The 13,934-nt window shown below is 41.6% G+C and overlaps 1 protein-coding gene across 2 annotated transcripts in view; it reads right to left on the reverse strand.

The window, feature by feature from the left end:
- Window positions 1-13,934, reverse strand: part of ITGA9 (integrin subunit alpha 9) — a 222,723-nt gene that overhangs the window by 176,739 nt on the left and 32,050 nt on the right. For both annotated transcript variants that reach the window (XM_061996749.1, XM_061996750.1), the window contains exons 9-14: window positions 11,879-12,016; window positions 9,413-9,518; window positions 8,149-8,243; window positions 5,190-5,280; window positions 4,612-4,657; window positions 1,450-1,604 (exon numbers count right to left, since the gene is read on the reverse strand). In XM_061996749.1, coding sequence (XP_061852733.1) covers window positions 1,450-1,604; window positions 4,612-4,657; window positions 5,190-5,280; window positions 8,149-8,243; window positions 9,413-9,518; window positions 11,879-12,016 — 631 coding nt within the window. The remainder of the gene's footprint in view (window positions 1-1,449; window positions 1,605-4,611; window positions 4,658-5,189; window positions 5,281-8,148; window positions 8,244-9,412; window positions 9,519-11,878; window positions 12,017-13,934) is intronic.

The following is a 13,934-nucleotide window of genomic DNA, read 5'->3' on the forward strand; positions in this document are numbered from 1 at the left end:
GCATAAGGGGAAGAGATACTTACATTGGGGGGAAAAAAGGCACCTCACTTCTTAGCCACAGGTCCAGAGATATGAAATTCAAGGAAACATTTTAAATAGTTTCCCCTAGGAATATAAGAAAACCTAAATATTTGGAAAATATATTCAATGATTTTTGACAAAGGAATTAACACCCTTGGAGAACTCAGAGATGAGTGTTTCCTTAACTGATAGAGCAGCAGGGAGTACAAAAAATACTTTATCAAAACAAGTATTTGTCTTCTGGGAGTCATCACTTACAGGAAAGGAAAAAGTGCAAAACCAGAAACTGAAGTCTCAGTTGCATCAATATGTTAGAATCCAGAGGAATCTTAAATTAGTAACTCCCTTTTTTTGAGCTGTTCAGGTGACAAAAGTGAAAAGCTGCAGAGAGCAACTTCAACAAGCAGCTTGTAATTCTTACTCCAGGACAGCAGGAGAAGTAGCAAGAAGCCGCCTTCTCCTCCAGCTCATTTAAAATTCAAATATTGGGATGCACAGATGCAACTCTCACCCTTCTCAATTAGCAGCTCATAAAGGCTGGGGTTCAGAGCAAGACGAGGCACTGCTTCTCCCAGCTCTCACCAGAGCCACTGCAGGGATGCAGCACACTGTGAGGTATCTTTCCTGACAAGTGCAGTGCAAATCCTCTATTTCCTAAAGTACAGTGAAGGTGAAACATCACAGCTGAACTACATAAATCCAGACCTGACAACATTTAGAAATGCTGTATCTATCCCATACCACTTCACACACTAAGACTTGTAAATACTGGGATAGACAAGACATAAGTAATATTTTAATGTAGCCAAGATACAAAGGCTCTCACAATTATAGACTTTACACAATTCCATTCACCTGAGAAATTACATGTGTTTTACAGAGACTAATTAACCTGGAAGATATTCTTGCCATCACTAAAATACTGGGCTATTTATAATTATTTTACAGACAGGTAAGCTGATGCACAGAAAAGGATTTGCTCATGTCTGGTAGGAATGTAGATTTACAGTGCTCTGTTTCAAGAGCTCCTTGTAGGCTTTCAAAAACTACTACTTCACAGCAAATCACACCTGCTTTCTGATAACTTTGACAGAAGATATGGATACAGAAATGTGTTATCAGGAGGTAAACAGGGAGCATGAACTTACAAAGCATCAAATGCTTTGTAGGCAGTAAGCCCAAGCACACATTTCCCTGCTTTCACTGAGGAAGGAACTCCTCCGGGATTACATCAGCCTCATCAGAAGGAAAAACACACCCAAGAAAGTTCCCAGGAAGCCTACAACTTTCTGGAATTGTATAGTCAAACACCTCAAAACAACTTAGTTCACATAAAAGCTCTGTTACTGACTCCAAAAGGAGCCTTCAACTGCAGGTCAACCTGCTAGTAAGCCCCTAGTAAACCTGAGGCTGGCCCAGGTACCTTACCTATTTCTCCAGGAACACGCTTGCCACTGAAGCGAAAGCATGCTGTGACATTGAGGCAATTCACTGGCTGCAAGCCATCATGGCACTGAGGAGCTGTGATATTGATGGACGTGGGCAGGAAAATGGAGATGTCCATGGTAATGACAGGCCTGGATCTGGAGATCAACAGAGAAGTGGAATTGAGTGACCATTCAGAGGGATGTTCTCAGCCAAAGGAAAAGAAAGTAAATCTGGTAAACTCCATAATTTCAAGCAGACATGAAAAGATAAAGGAGTACATTTGAACTGTAAGATAAATTGGCACTGGACCTAACTGGAAAGGACTATTAGTGTCTGAATGAAAACCGTAATGCCAGCTTGAAGTACAGTGCTCAGATACAGACTGTAGACAAACAGCTGGGGAAATTGATAATACATAGTAATAAACATCTGCAGTAAAAGTTTCATAAAGCCTTCCTGATGACTGATGAGGATAACCAAATTAGGACAATAGCAACCAAGGACAATAAGCTCATGCAAGGGAGAGTGTTTGCTAAGCAGCCTGAATGGTCTGGAACAGGGAGGCAGAGGCCTTAGGTTTCCAGAGAACAGTCTACAGTCAAATTTGTGACCTGAAAGTCAAGGAAGTAGCACAAGGGTAGAAGATGGATTCATATATCATTTTTCTGGCAGTATAAGAGGAACACTAGATATTATATTCACATTTTCTGGAGGATGAAATATCTGGCTAATTCCCTCCCAGTGACTGGTAAGGATTGAATACGCTTTTCACGTTGCTGAACTCTGTTTCAGGAGTTACCCAGTGCACTGTGAACAAAAGTTTTCTACCGTTGCAACTCCTGCACCAAGTTACTGCTACGACTGTTCCTGGATGAAGAAAACCTTGGCCAGAAAAGCAGAGCAAGCTGAATGCCATCAGGGCCCTGGTGAGGCTCCTCTCTCACTCAACACTGAAGCTCTGCCAACGTGGTTGGGAAAAGCAGTCCAGAAACCCAGGCTCTCCTGAGCCATACCCAGCATAGGACTTCAGCCCACACTGAGTGTTATTCTTCGTGGTTTCAATTCCGTACATGTTCAACATGAACGTGTTCTTCCAAAACCAACTCTGGTAGTAAAAAAAGTGCAGCAACCAGTAGATTCACTTATAAGGTAGTCCCAGCAGCCATGCAAGGCCAGACCACGTCAGTAAACCACTTCAGGACTCTCACTCCACGAGCCACTTAATTTAGAGGCAGGGGAGACGGGGGAGAAGAGAGTGAGGATTGTGGTTACACATAATTCACATTGACTGGAGCAAGATTCATATCAATCTCCAAGACAGATGCTCAGATTCTTTTACCACAGGCTGAAATAACAGTGTAAGTTCACATTTTGAGATGAAAGATGAAGATAAATGCTAATCCTAGAAATACATACAGTAATGTTGGGGGGGGGTAGGGAAAATGGAGGAAAAGAGTGAGCTTCCTAGGATCATTTCACACCTTTGGAAAAAACCTCTTTCTGCATGCTTGGGGAGACATAAAAGAGTAAACACTATAATTGATCTAGAAGAATATTTCTCCTAGGAAAAAATATTTCTCTATCCACGATGCACTGTGTGATTGTTACTTAACATTAGCTTACTTGGTTATTCACTGGGAGAAAAAAATCCAAAGCATCTGTCAAAGGGCCATACATACACATGAGCAATAGAGCAACGATCCACTGCAAGTCACCGCGGCTTCCACCAAAGCCTTTAATGTCACTTGGCAAAACGTTTGTTGGTTTTGGCCAAAGGACTTCACAACAGCTTCTGGTGGGGCGAGGGGAGGAAAAAAAAAAAGATAAAAAGCTGATTTCTTTATCCTAATCTGAATCTAAACAGTAAGAGGGACACGGTGTAAATTGGCAGCAGCAGCAATCCGTCAGGCTGCCCACAAAGCCAGGCAGTAGCACATTAATTTCCTCCAAAAGGCTAAAGCACAACTGAACATAGGGACAGAGGTCACCACGCTGTTCAGATGTATGTTGCTTCAAAACATCACAACAAGCCTTTCAGATTGCTTTATCCTCCCTGCAAAAAACAATAATGCAGGAGAGAAACACACATTTTTCTTTACAGCAGTTTTGGAGCCAGGGTGTTGCAAAACCCTGTCTGGGGCATGGCACACCTTTGCACAGAAGCAGCAGTTGCCTTCCTCTGTGTGCACGATGAAGGAACAGTAAATTCTTCAGAAGATTTGACCACCTGCAACACTGATCATTATGATTATTTTTTTCTCTCTCTCCTTTTTGTTTTAACTGATTCAAATGGAAACAGCCAGGTTTTTCCTGCCTCAAACAGGAAGCAGTTTGGCACACCCCTCATGCAGCTTCAGCATTTGTCTTGCCAGTCTCACCACATCCTTGTATCTTCCATTAAGATGCAGGAGTCCCTAGTGACTTCTACTTCTAATGACATCTAAGTATTGACAGGATTTTTCTATTAAATATTAACAAGTTTAACAATGGAGCTACTGGCAAAATCCAAACTGCCCACTCTCTTCCCCAGGTCTATGCACCTCAAGCCCCTTCCTGCTCTAACTCTCCACCTGCATAATTTGGAGAACCAAGCTGTCACACCTCTCCATCAGATGAAACAAGCCATTGCACTTAACTTGTACACTTGAAATGGGAGGCTAAATCCTCAGTGCATTGAAATTGTCTCTGTATTTCATTTCCCTGAAGACTCCTATTTCATTCTGTGTCCCATTAGAACTTGCAAAATTACATCCTGGCATCACACACAGCTGGCTTTTTGCTCAACTACATTCCCTTAAATCATAATTTATTTACTTTATGTAAATGTAAGAACAATAAAAAAAGCCTCCTTACAAATTCAGAGCAACCTTTTCAAAGAGGCACTGAGATGCAACACATCTCTTTCCAGCTCTGTTTGTTTTCTTCATAGCCCTGGGAGTCTCACGTATCATCATCCCTCACCACACTGTTTAAATTAGATTGCACATTCTTTGACACCATCCATGGCTAAGGTTCTGCTTAAAAAGTAATCCAGCTTGCCTTTTCTGACCACAATAAACTAGGGAGAAAATTGGCATGGTGGAGAACTCAGACCACATGAGATATAAACAGAAAACAGACAAAAAAGAAGACAACAGTAGATGAAAAAGTCGTTCATCTCACCTCAGAAGCACCACATTGTCTGACAAGAAGGCTCCAACAGTCATATCTGAAATTTTTGTAACATTGAGACAGTCACGAAGGAGGCACAGAATTCAGTTCTCTGAATTCTCTAAATTACAGAATAAACATCTTTTTAAAAGCTTTTTTTAACTTAAATCAGCCTGTACCATTACGTTATACGTATTCTAAGTGGAGGTTTAGATCTGTAACGTTACTTCCCTTCTACTTCATTGTTTGATTGTTATTATTACTACTACATTTTGTCTACTACTTTTTTCTTATTTTAACACTGTCATCATGACTGAGCAGCTTCCAAGAAAATTACATCCTTGGCCAGATACTGAAATCCTCTGGTTTAATATCTCAATCTTTCACTGTGACTGCTGAAACACCCGAATTAAGCCATTGGCTCAAATTCTTATCAGGAGCTTATGAGAGGTGAATGGAAATGAAATGCTCAGCATCATCAGCCTCCCGCAATGGCAGGAACCAGCAACCTGGAAATGACCAGCTCTGCTGTTTTCTCACCCCGCTGCTGTGTTTCCCCAGTGCTCTCACTGCCAGAGTAGCACACATACCTGGATAACCATTGCCATCCATATCGACTCCCCCTGATATGGACTGGCCAAACATCCGCAGCGTCGGGTTTATTGTTTGCCCAGACAGCTTCTGCAGCAGAAAACATGAGGGAGATCATGAGTAACACAAAGAATCTTCTAACATAAAACCCAAACCAAGCTCGCAGAAACCTTCAAGTCTGGTTTTCATGGTCACAGGGCTCTTTTCCGTGAGCTGGAAGTGCTGCACATCTGCAGGCTCACACTTCACCCACGCAACCCTGAGCAGGAAGGCTGTCAACTGCAGGAAGCCCTTCTGCTCTGGGCTAGGAGGAGGCCAGCATTGACTTGGATTAAAAAACACACCTGCATGACAACCCCCATGCAGACCCAAGGAAAATAAAGAACACATCAAAACAGATTTCTTGGGGGGGAGGAAATTTAACTACACCCTAGAGATTTTCTCCTTTTTTTTTCTGTAAATAAAAGTTTTAAGCGGCATCTCAACAAAATTCATGATTAAATGAAAAGGAAAATCCTGCACAACTATCCCTTTTCACAAAGTTTGCCAGCAAAGTCAAAATGATTAATTTTTATTCCACTTGGAAATTCTGGTTTCCATCAGCTATTATGCAGTATTTGGTGTCAGTTTGGAAGCTGTATCTCATTTCTGCCTCCCCAACAGAAAGATTCATTCACTTTTAACACAGCTTCTTTTTTCTTTTTTTTTTTAATGACTAACACAAAAACTTTCTCTAAATGATTTGAATTGTAAATGCCTTTGTCTGAAGCTGATTAATATAATAAAATCTCATTTTCTAAGATGGCATTCAGACGTCTCCCAGCTCTCCTTCATTACACTGGGCCACCAATGCAAGACCTGAACTCAAACCAACATCTGACTGCAGAAGTTACAGACAGAAGAAACCTATCCCACGAATAATTCCAAGGCTGTTGGTGGTGCTTCACAGCTTGTGAAGCTTGTGACCAACTTTTCCTGGCTCTCCCATAAAAGGACATAATATTGGACTAAAGGGCAGACAGGAAATTCATGAAAAAAAGACAAGTTGAAGAAAAGAAAGATATCCTGCAGCCCTGACAGCCAGTTTAAAGGGAAACCAGTGCTCTTATCATGTACAGATCTCCTTTTCGTAAGACAACTGGAAGTAACTTCCACCCCACATTACACTTGCATCACATTTTTGGGGGGTCTTAGTTAGGGTGGCAAATCCTGCCTGCAAAACATCCCAGTGGACATCTGCAGGCTATTATGGCCTAGAATGCAAGGTATAATGTTTTAAGTGCCGTGAACGAAAACAGCAGGCCACAAGGCCAATTAAGCTGCTTCTGCTCATAGCCATCATTAAAGCTGCCAAGGGGACATGAGGGAATGACATTGATCAGCAATTTAAATGAAGATAAAGGATGGGGAGGGGGTAAAGCTAACCAAATGAAAAAGGTGAAAACATATACCCTGCAGGCCTCCCCTCCACCTCTCCTAGCTTATTTAAAAAAGGAAATCCAGGGCATTAAGATGGCTCAGGGGTATAGTAATAAGATACAAAAAGCCTTTCACCTCTGGGTTCAAATCCAGGGCAAGAAGGTAAAGAGCTGAAGTTAGACAGTTTTTTTAGTTGCACATGGGAGATGAACCAGTGGTGTATCTGATGCCCTGCAGCAGACATTGGGAAACAACAGAGACACTGCCTGTAAGAGGAGTTCCCTAAGGTGCCTCTGGACACAGGACAACAAGAAGAATGGCATCAAGAGCCAACAGTCACCATATCCTGACACCCTCTTGAGCTGGGCTTTGTCCCACTGGCCAAGTAGAGAGGCACAGGCTATGTTTGCTGGTCTTGCTCCAACAGGGAGAGAGAGATCACAAGTAGGATATTTCACTTCCCACCCTGCTGATCTGGCCTCTTTCAAAATGGGAACATTTTCCCGTGAATGACCAAAAAAAGAGAAAACCCAAAAAAACCAAACTGATCCTTTTCAGCAAAAGCTGGAAAGCTCCAGGCTTTTCAATAGCCTTCAATAGCCAGAGAACCTCCCAATAAGTGACTCTCAGCAAGAAATAGGCAGAATTCTCCATATGCCACACATTAGTGCATTTTTGAAGTATCCATAAACAGGCAGTTAACTCACTTTTTTCTAAAAAACAACATAAATATACATGGCAAAAGGACTAAACCTCTAAGGCCTGTTAGAAGTCTCCTCTCTTTGTTGTTGGGATCCCACCCAACAACAAAACAAAACAATCAGAACTTCAAACGCACAGAGGGAGGGAAGATTCAGGCTGTCTGAGAACAGAAATGTGCTAGACAGAGACTAGGGGGACACATGTTGGGCAGCCTGAGCATATATTTATCTTCTCTACTGTACAGTAGCTAAATTGCACTGTTTCATCTCTGCACAAGATGCTGCAGTATATCCCAGCTGAGATTTTACCTGTAATAATGGTCAGGGAAAGGGCACTCAAGAATGGTCTTGTGATGTACGGTCACACTGCAAGGAGGGGCCCATCAAGATGGGTACAGAGGCTTCTGCAAGGCTCAAAAGAAAACTTAGTACCTCTTCCTTCTTATTAAGCCTGCTTCTGCAGGAAGAAAGTGCAACCTCCCAGGTCCTCACTGGTCTCTCCACAATTTGTATGCTCAACTTCTCCAGGGTTTTCATTTCTTCTCCACAGCAATACTATCTCTAAAAGCTGAGATTCAAATTTCAAGACTTCATTTGCTTCAATAAGGAAGCCACAGCTGGTAACTAACAAAAGACAGTGGAAAATATCTCCTAACATAGTTTTATCCCACAGCATAGATATGGAAAATTTGGGGGAAGTCATCTTCAGACCAGAACTGAGGTAAGGGTGTAGAACTATGATGAGGCTGCCTGTAAAGTGACCCCTAAGTACAGTTTCTTTCTGTAGGCCCTGGGAAAGTGACTTCAGATAGGTGTCAAAAAAAATAGTGCCACATACCATTGAATACTGAGGCACAATACCATTGGCATCCCCATGGTAAATATACACTGCTCCTATGTAGTTGTCCTCCTTAGGTGCTCCAATGGCAACATCTGTAAAACAGTACAGATTAGAAACATGTCACAATCCATTCCATTAATGCCATTTCCCTCCCCTCCCCCCCCCCCCCCCCCCCTGATTTTAGAAGCCAGCGATCCACAGGAAAATAGTTTCCCATGACAAAGATGATCAGCAGCTCATGTGAACCTGGCTGGAAGGAACCTATTTGATTTCATGAAGAGTTCACGTTAAGATGAACTTTCAAAAATTGTATATGAATTTGTACATGCATGTGGCTATGTTCTGCCTAAATAGAAACACATGCTTGTCTTGAAAATCCAAGACTCTGAAATGTGGTTGGGTATATTAAATAGATAGGCAGGAAGGAAAAAAAAGGCTGCTAGAGGTGTACTTTCAAATTACATTTGATTCAATTTAACTGCAAACTCCTGCAGAAAGGGTGACCCCCTCTCCCATTCTCCTTCAATACTTGAATCTAGTGACTACATAGCTGCTGAAATTAAACTCTTCTTGATGGCTTCGTAACCAGAGACTGATCCAACTTACTCTGCAGTCTCTGCACAACTCCCACAACTGACCCACAGCAGCAGCAAGAAACACACAAATGCATGTCCAAGTGCATAAGGATAGCGTGCCCACCATTGCAAGGGCAACCTGCAATAAGCTTGGGTTAGGCTTAATGGAACAATGTGCTTTGAGTGGCCTGGAAGAAATAAATCCAGACACACACTGAGTAAGTCAGGCTTTGTTTGAAAGTCCTTAATCTGTGCTGGCAGGTATCAGGGCAGAAAAGTGACAGAATCAACATTTCCGTTCTCACTTATTGCTATCACAGCATGGAGCCTCACACTGAGCAGCCTGTGAAAGGAGCAGGTAGAATAAAGCAAAGGAGAGAAATTATTAATAGAATACGTGCTATCAGGAGTGAGAAGATATTAATTACACTTGAGAGACGCAGTTATGTCAACAAAACTGGAAAGGCTTGAAGGCCTAAGGAAATGAGAAAGGAGAAAGAAGTCAGACATAGGTTTCTGTTGTGTTAGGGCATGGGTATCTAAAGCCTTTTATGAACCATACACGGAAGAAGAAAATGCACCATCAAGGAAAACAAAGCAATGTTAATGAGGATGCAAGCTGTGTGCCACACGAGGAGACTGGCAGTGCCAGCCTAAGAAAGAACCTAGGAGGAAATGACACTGACCTGGGAAGCCATCGTCATCGATGTCACCGAGGGCTGCCATGCTCTCCCCAAAGTGTGCATTGTAGGCACTGTCACCATCCAGGACGAGCTGTTCTTCCAGCACTCCCTACCAAGCAGGAAAGGAAACAGAGTCAGGGAAATGGTGTGAACCCTGGACAAGGCAAGCTGTCCTCATGGCAGCTGTGGGAAGCACCTGGGGCAGGATGCAGTCTGACCCTCTCCCTCCCTGCACATGTATCACCTAGGCCCTAGAAATATAATTTATATAGGTTTTTAAGCTTCTGTGTTTCAGTTTTAAGAAGGAGCAAGGGGAGGAGTGCATGAGTGACAGAACTGAAATGCTACGTTAACTAAATGATAACTCAATGACGTAATTAAATGCAGTCATGGGGGCTTGATGAGCTTATGAAGGTTTCCAGATGCCTAAAACACAACAGCCCAGAGCTTGCTCAACTGGCAGATTACAGCAGAGGAGGGAAATCCTCAGTCTAGGTTTATTCAGCTAAACTCCAGTGAGTTAAAGGGAATTTTCCCCAAAGCAAAGAACATTTGGGCAATTGGATTTGAAAACTTTTAAAGAATTGAACAGAAGGATTAAAGCAAAGTCCCCCAAAAGCTTTCTGAAATGAAGAATAAGGGAAGAGATTTAATGAAATAAAGAGACAGAGGAAAGTTGAGGAAAAAAAGGAGCTTTGTACTTCTGTGCCATGAGAAGCCTTATAAGGATCTGGTATTTCTTGCCCACCCACTTTCTGGTCAGATACCTAAGCTTTAGTTTCTTGCAATGTTCCCTCGAGGGAAAAGGAACATTTCCACAAGAAAACAAAATTTAGTTATGCAATCCAACTCTGTACCCACCTCAAGGGTTGTTTTGTTTTGTTTTTGCTTCCTTTGTGAATGAGAGTAAACTGCCCTCTGGAACATGTAATAAAATCTTTTTCTTGGCTGTAGGGAGTTGCTGACTTTAAGAAAATCCCACATAATGAAATTGAACCACAGCAGAGAGCAGATAGGCAGGCTTGTATGTGCAACTCCTTTCTTTGCAGTCCTCACAGAAAAGGGCAAAATATAAGCATATTAAATCTAACCTCACTATGCATGCTTGTCCTATAATGCAGTTTTCTCTGATCCACTGCAACAACCTCTTAAGCAATGGTGCTTGCAGAATGAAACAGTTTAAAATAAAACCCACAATCCTGAGCCATTCCTCCTGCAAGCAATTCCCTGCTGCAGGAGTAAGAGAAACCCCAACTAGCTTCTTGTCTGTTCTTTAAAAGATAAAAATGAACTCGTGCATGCTCTCCCTGTGAGCAGGAAATGCTAGATATTATCTGCTCAGCATTCTGGACCCTATCCTGAGGACTCAGCAGCAACACTGCACATAAGAAGCAAAACAGACTGTGTATCAGATTGGAAAAGTAAAGCTCATTCAAAGAAGTGATAATAGAAAATGACATTACATCAAAAGCAATTCTGTAGTCTTCCAAGTTCTGCTTATAGGGCTTGTGGTCAATGTTAAGTCTAGCATAAACAAACTCAATACATGAAGGTTCACAAAACATTGATGAAGCAAATCACTTTGATTTCACAGAATTACAGAATCTCAAGGGCTGGAAGGGACCTCAAACGATCATCCAGTCCAATCCCCCTGCCAGAGCAGGACCACCTAGAGTAGGTCACACGGGAACTCGGACAGGTAGGTTTTAGATGTCTCCAGAGAAGGAGACTCAAAAACCCATCTGGGCAGCCTGTTCCAGTGCTCCCTCACCCTAACAGTTAAGAAATTCTTGCTTGTATTTCTTTGGAATCTCTTGTGTTCCAGTTTATACAGTCCGTTAACAACTACTTTAAGACAGTAGGTTTGGAACTTGAATATTAAATATATAATAATAGGTTAACAATCCTTTTTCTCCTATAAATACAATGTAAGAATGATCTTGTTTTGATGATGCAAGAAAGTTTAGACTTTTACAAGACTGCTGTTGGGTCATGTGAAATCCAAGAGCACCAACTGATAAGAACTTCCCACTAAAGGCTATATATAGGGCATAATGTAAAGACAAAGTGAATCCAGGCTCTGGCTTCTCTTCAGATATTTTTGTTCTGATGTGTAAGTCCCAGTGACCACCCAAAACACCAAGGAAAACTCCGTCCAAGCTGCTGACTCTTTCTTGGGTTTGGCATCAAATTCACGTAAAGCCACAAATACCACCAAGTTCCATCATAAACCCAGAAACTTTCCCAGACCTCCTCAACAGATTCACAGCTCTGTAATAAGTGTGGGCTGGCATTTGGGAAACCATGATAGTTAATGACTTTCCGTGACTTCATGCTCTGATAGAGACATCCAGAGCCCCACTATCTGGGACATGAAGTTTTACCATGCAGTGCTGGAAGGCTGTTGGCATTACCCTGCCCAGACCCATACCATCATCATTTACCAAGTCATCTCCTGTACATACTCACATTTCCTCTGTTGATATAGACTGTGACTTGACCTTCATCTCTGATCTCAGAAAACATAGGTGCTCCGACCAGCAGGTCTGACAACCCGTCAGAGTTCAGATCAACTGCACATAAGGAGGAGCCAAAGTAAGAGCCCATCTGTAACCAAGCCGAGTCACAACAAAGCATTCAGTATCTGCCCACACACAGGAAGAAATCATTTAGGTGTGTTGTCTTGGGTTTTTAATTTCAAATGATGACTTGCTGCTTTATCACTGACAAGCACACCTATGGAGAAAGCTTAAGGGATAATTCTGGCAGGACTTAAACACTTTACTGTAACAGTGCATCAACAGCAGAATAAAATTTATACCCTGAGATGTGCTTAAGTGCTTAAGTGAGACATCTATAAAGCTTTCTTAAGCTAGCTTCTGTTTGTCGAAGGATTAAAACCAGGGAGAGTTGAAATAAGTTTCCAAAACCAAGACGTGGATAGTGTGATTATTCTTGCTCAGTGCCAGACTTCCTAAAGAGATCTGAAGTTGGGTATGATCTATCTTCTGAGGACACCATAAAGTGAAAAAGAAAAGGAAAAAAAAAAAAAACCCAAAAGAAAAAAGGCAAGGGGTAGGTTATCCATGAAAAGAGGCATCTAAAATTACCTCTTGATTGTGGACTACCTTCCCCTGCTCTGTTTATATCAGTCACTTTCATACAGCAGTACTGGTTGTGAGGTTTGACCATAGCCTTTCCTCTCACGTACAGGCAGGTGAGTTGACACAGAAAAAAGACTTTCAATAAAAGCTTTTCAACTGATACACACACAAAAAAACTAAGCCACTTTCAATCTGCAGTTATTATTACTTGCAAAAACTTATTTGCTTAAATTTGAGAAATGCATTCATTTCATGACACAGTTTTGATATGGGTTAGCATTAAACACTAGCAATCTCTCAACCAACACCCACATTACTTATTTCAAAACATGTTTCAACACAGAAAGGAAACCAAAAGCAAGAATGATATCTCACTCTTATTTCAACTACTTTTGCTCAGGTATCACAAAGCATACTCTTTGAGACCAATTACAAACCATAGTCTCAAAATTAAAAGCAACTTCCAGGGGGAAAACTGGAAACTTATTATTTGAAACCGTGAGCTGTTTACATAGCAAGCAAAACTGAGGTTACAGGAAATATTATTTAGGTTAAAAAGTATGAATCCCTTTTTTTGCATGCTTTTACATTCCTCTTTGTGGATCTCTGACCCACTGCCTTCCATGCCTGCAAAGTTTAGATGCACAAGCCACAGCTCCCGAGCACACTACGACATAGGCAGCAGCAACTCTATTCTGTACAGTCTATCAGATTGAAAAGCTGCTAAATATATATAGAGGGGTGAGTTAAGGATAGGATTTCAGTTTGTCATTCAGATTTTTGTGTTCGTGTGGGCTTAAGGTCAGACCTCAAACATCACTTGATTCCAGTTATTTTGTAGCTTAAGTTCCCTTGTGGATTTTTTTATTTGTTTTTGTTGTTTTGTTTTGGTTTTTTTTAACTCCACTAAAAGTTTTAAAACAAATTTCTCATGGGTAAGGAGTGAAAGTTACGACAAGCATTTCACTATGGATTCAGGCATTTTTCAGGGAAAGGGTATTATTTCCTTGACTGCAACACGGTACGTCTGCAGCCAGCGTGGGTGAGCTCACGGTGCTGTGAGAACCTGAAGTTTGTGCACTTAACATTTTTAACGTTTTCTTTTTTCTTGTCTGCATTTGATTTCCTAGTTCAGCCTCCAGCAATAAAAAAAGGGAAGGAAGAAACTGGCCTGCTTTTAACGGCTGCTTAACAAGAATGTCAGCGCAATGAACTTTCACACCACTGGGAAGGACGTAGCATTTTGTGAGAGCTCATTTCCAAGCAGCGCTCATTGCTGAGTATATCTGGTTGGACTTCAATCACAAAAACCAAGAAAGGGTGATTTTTGGACAAGTTTCTCTTGAAAATGAAATTTTCATTTGGATTTTAGAGGCTTTGTAGAAGATAGATGCTAATGGGGAAAGAGGAGATGACTGTCA

The sequence above is a fragment of the Colius striatus genome, chromosome 5 (assembly GCF_028858725.1).
Source record: "Colius striatus isolate bColStr4 chromosome 5, bColStr4.1.hap1, whole genome shotgun sequence".
Classification (NCBI taxonomy): Eukaryota; Metazoa; Chordata; class Aves; order Coliiformes; family Coliidae; genus Colius; species Colius striatus.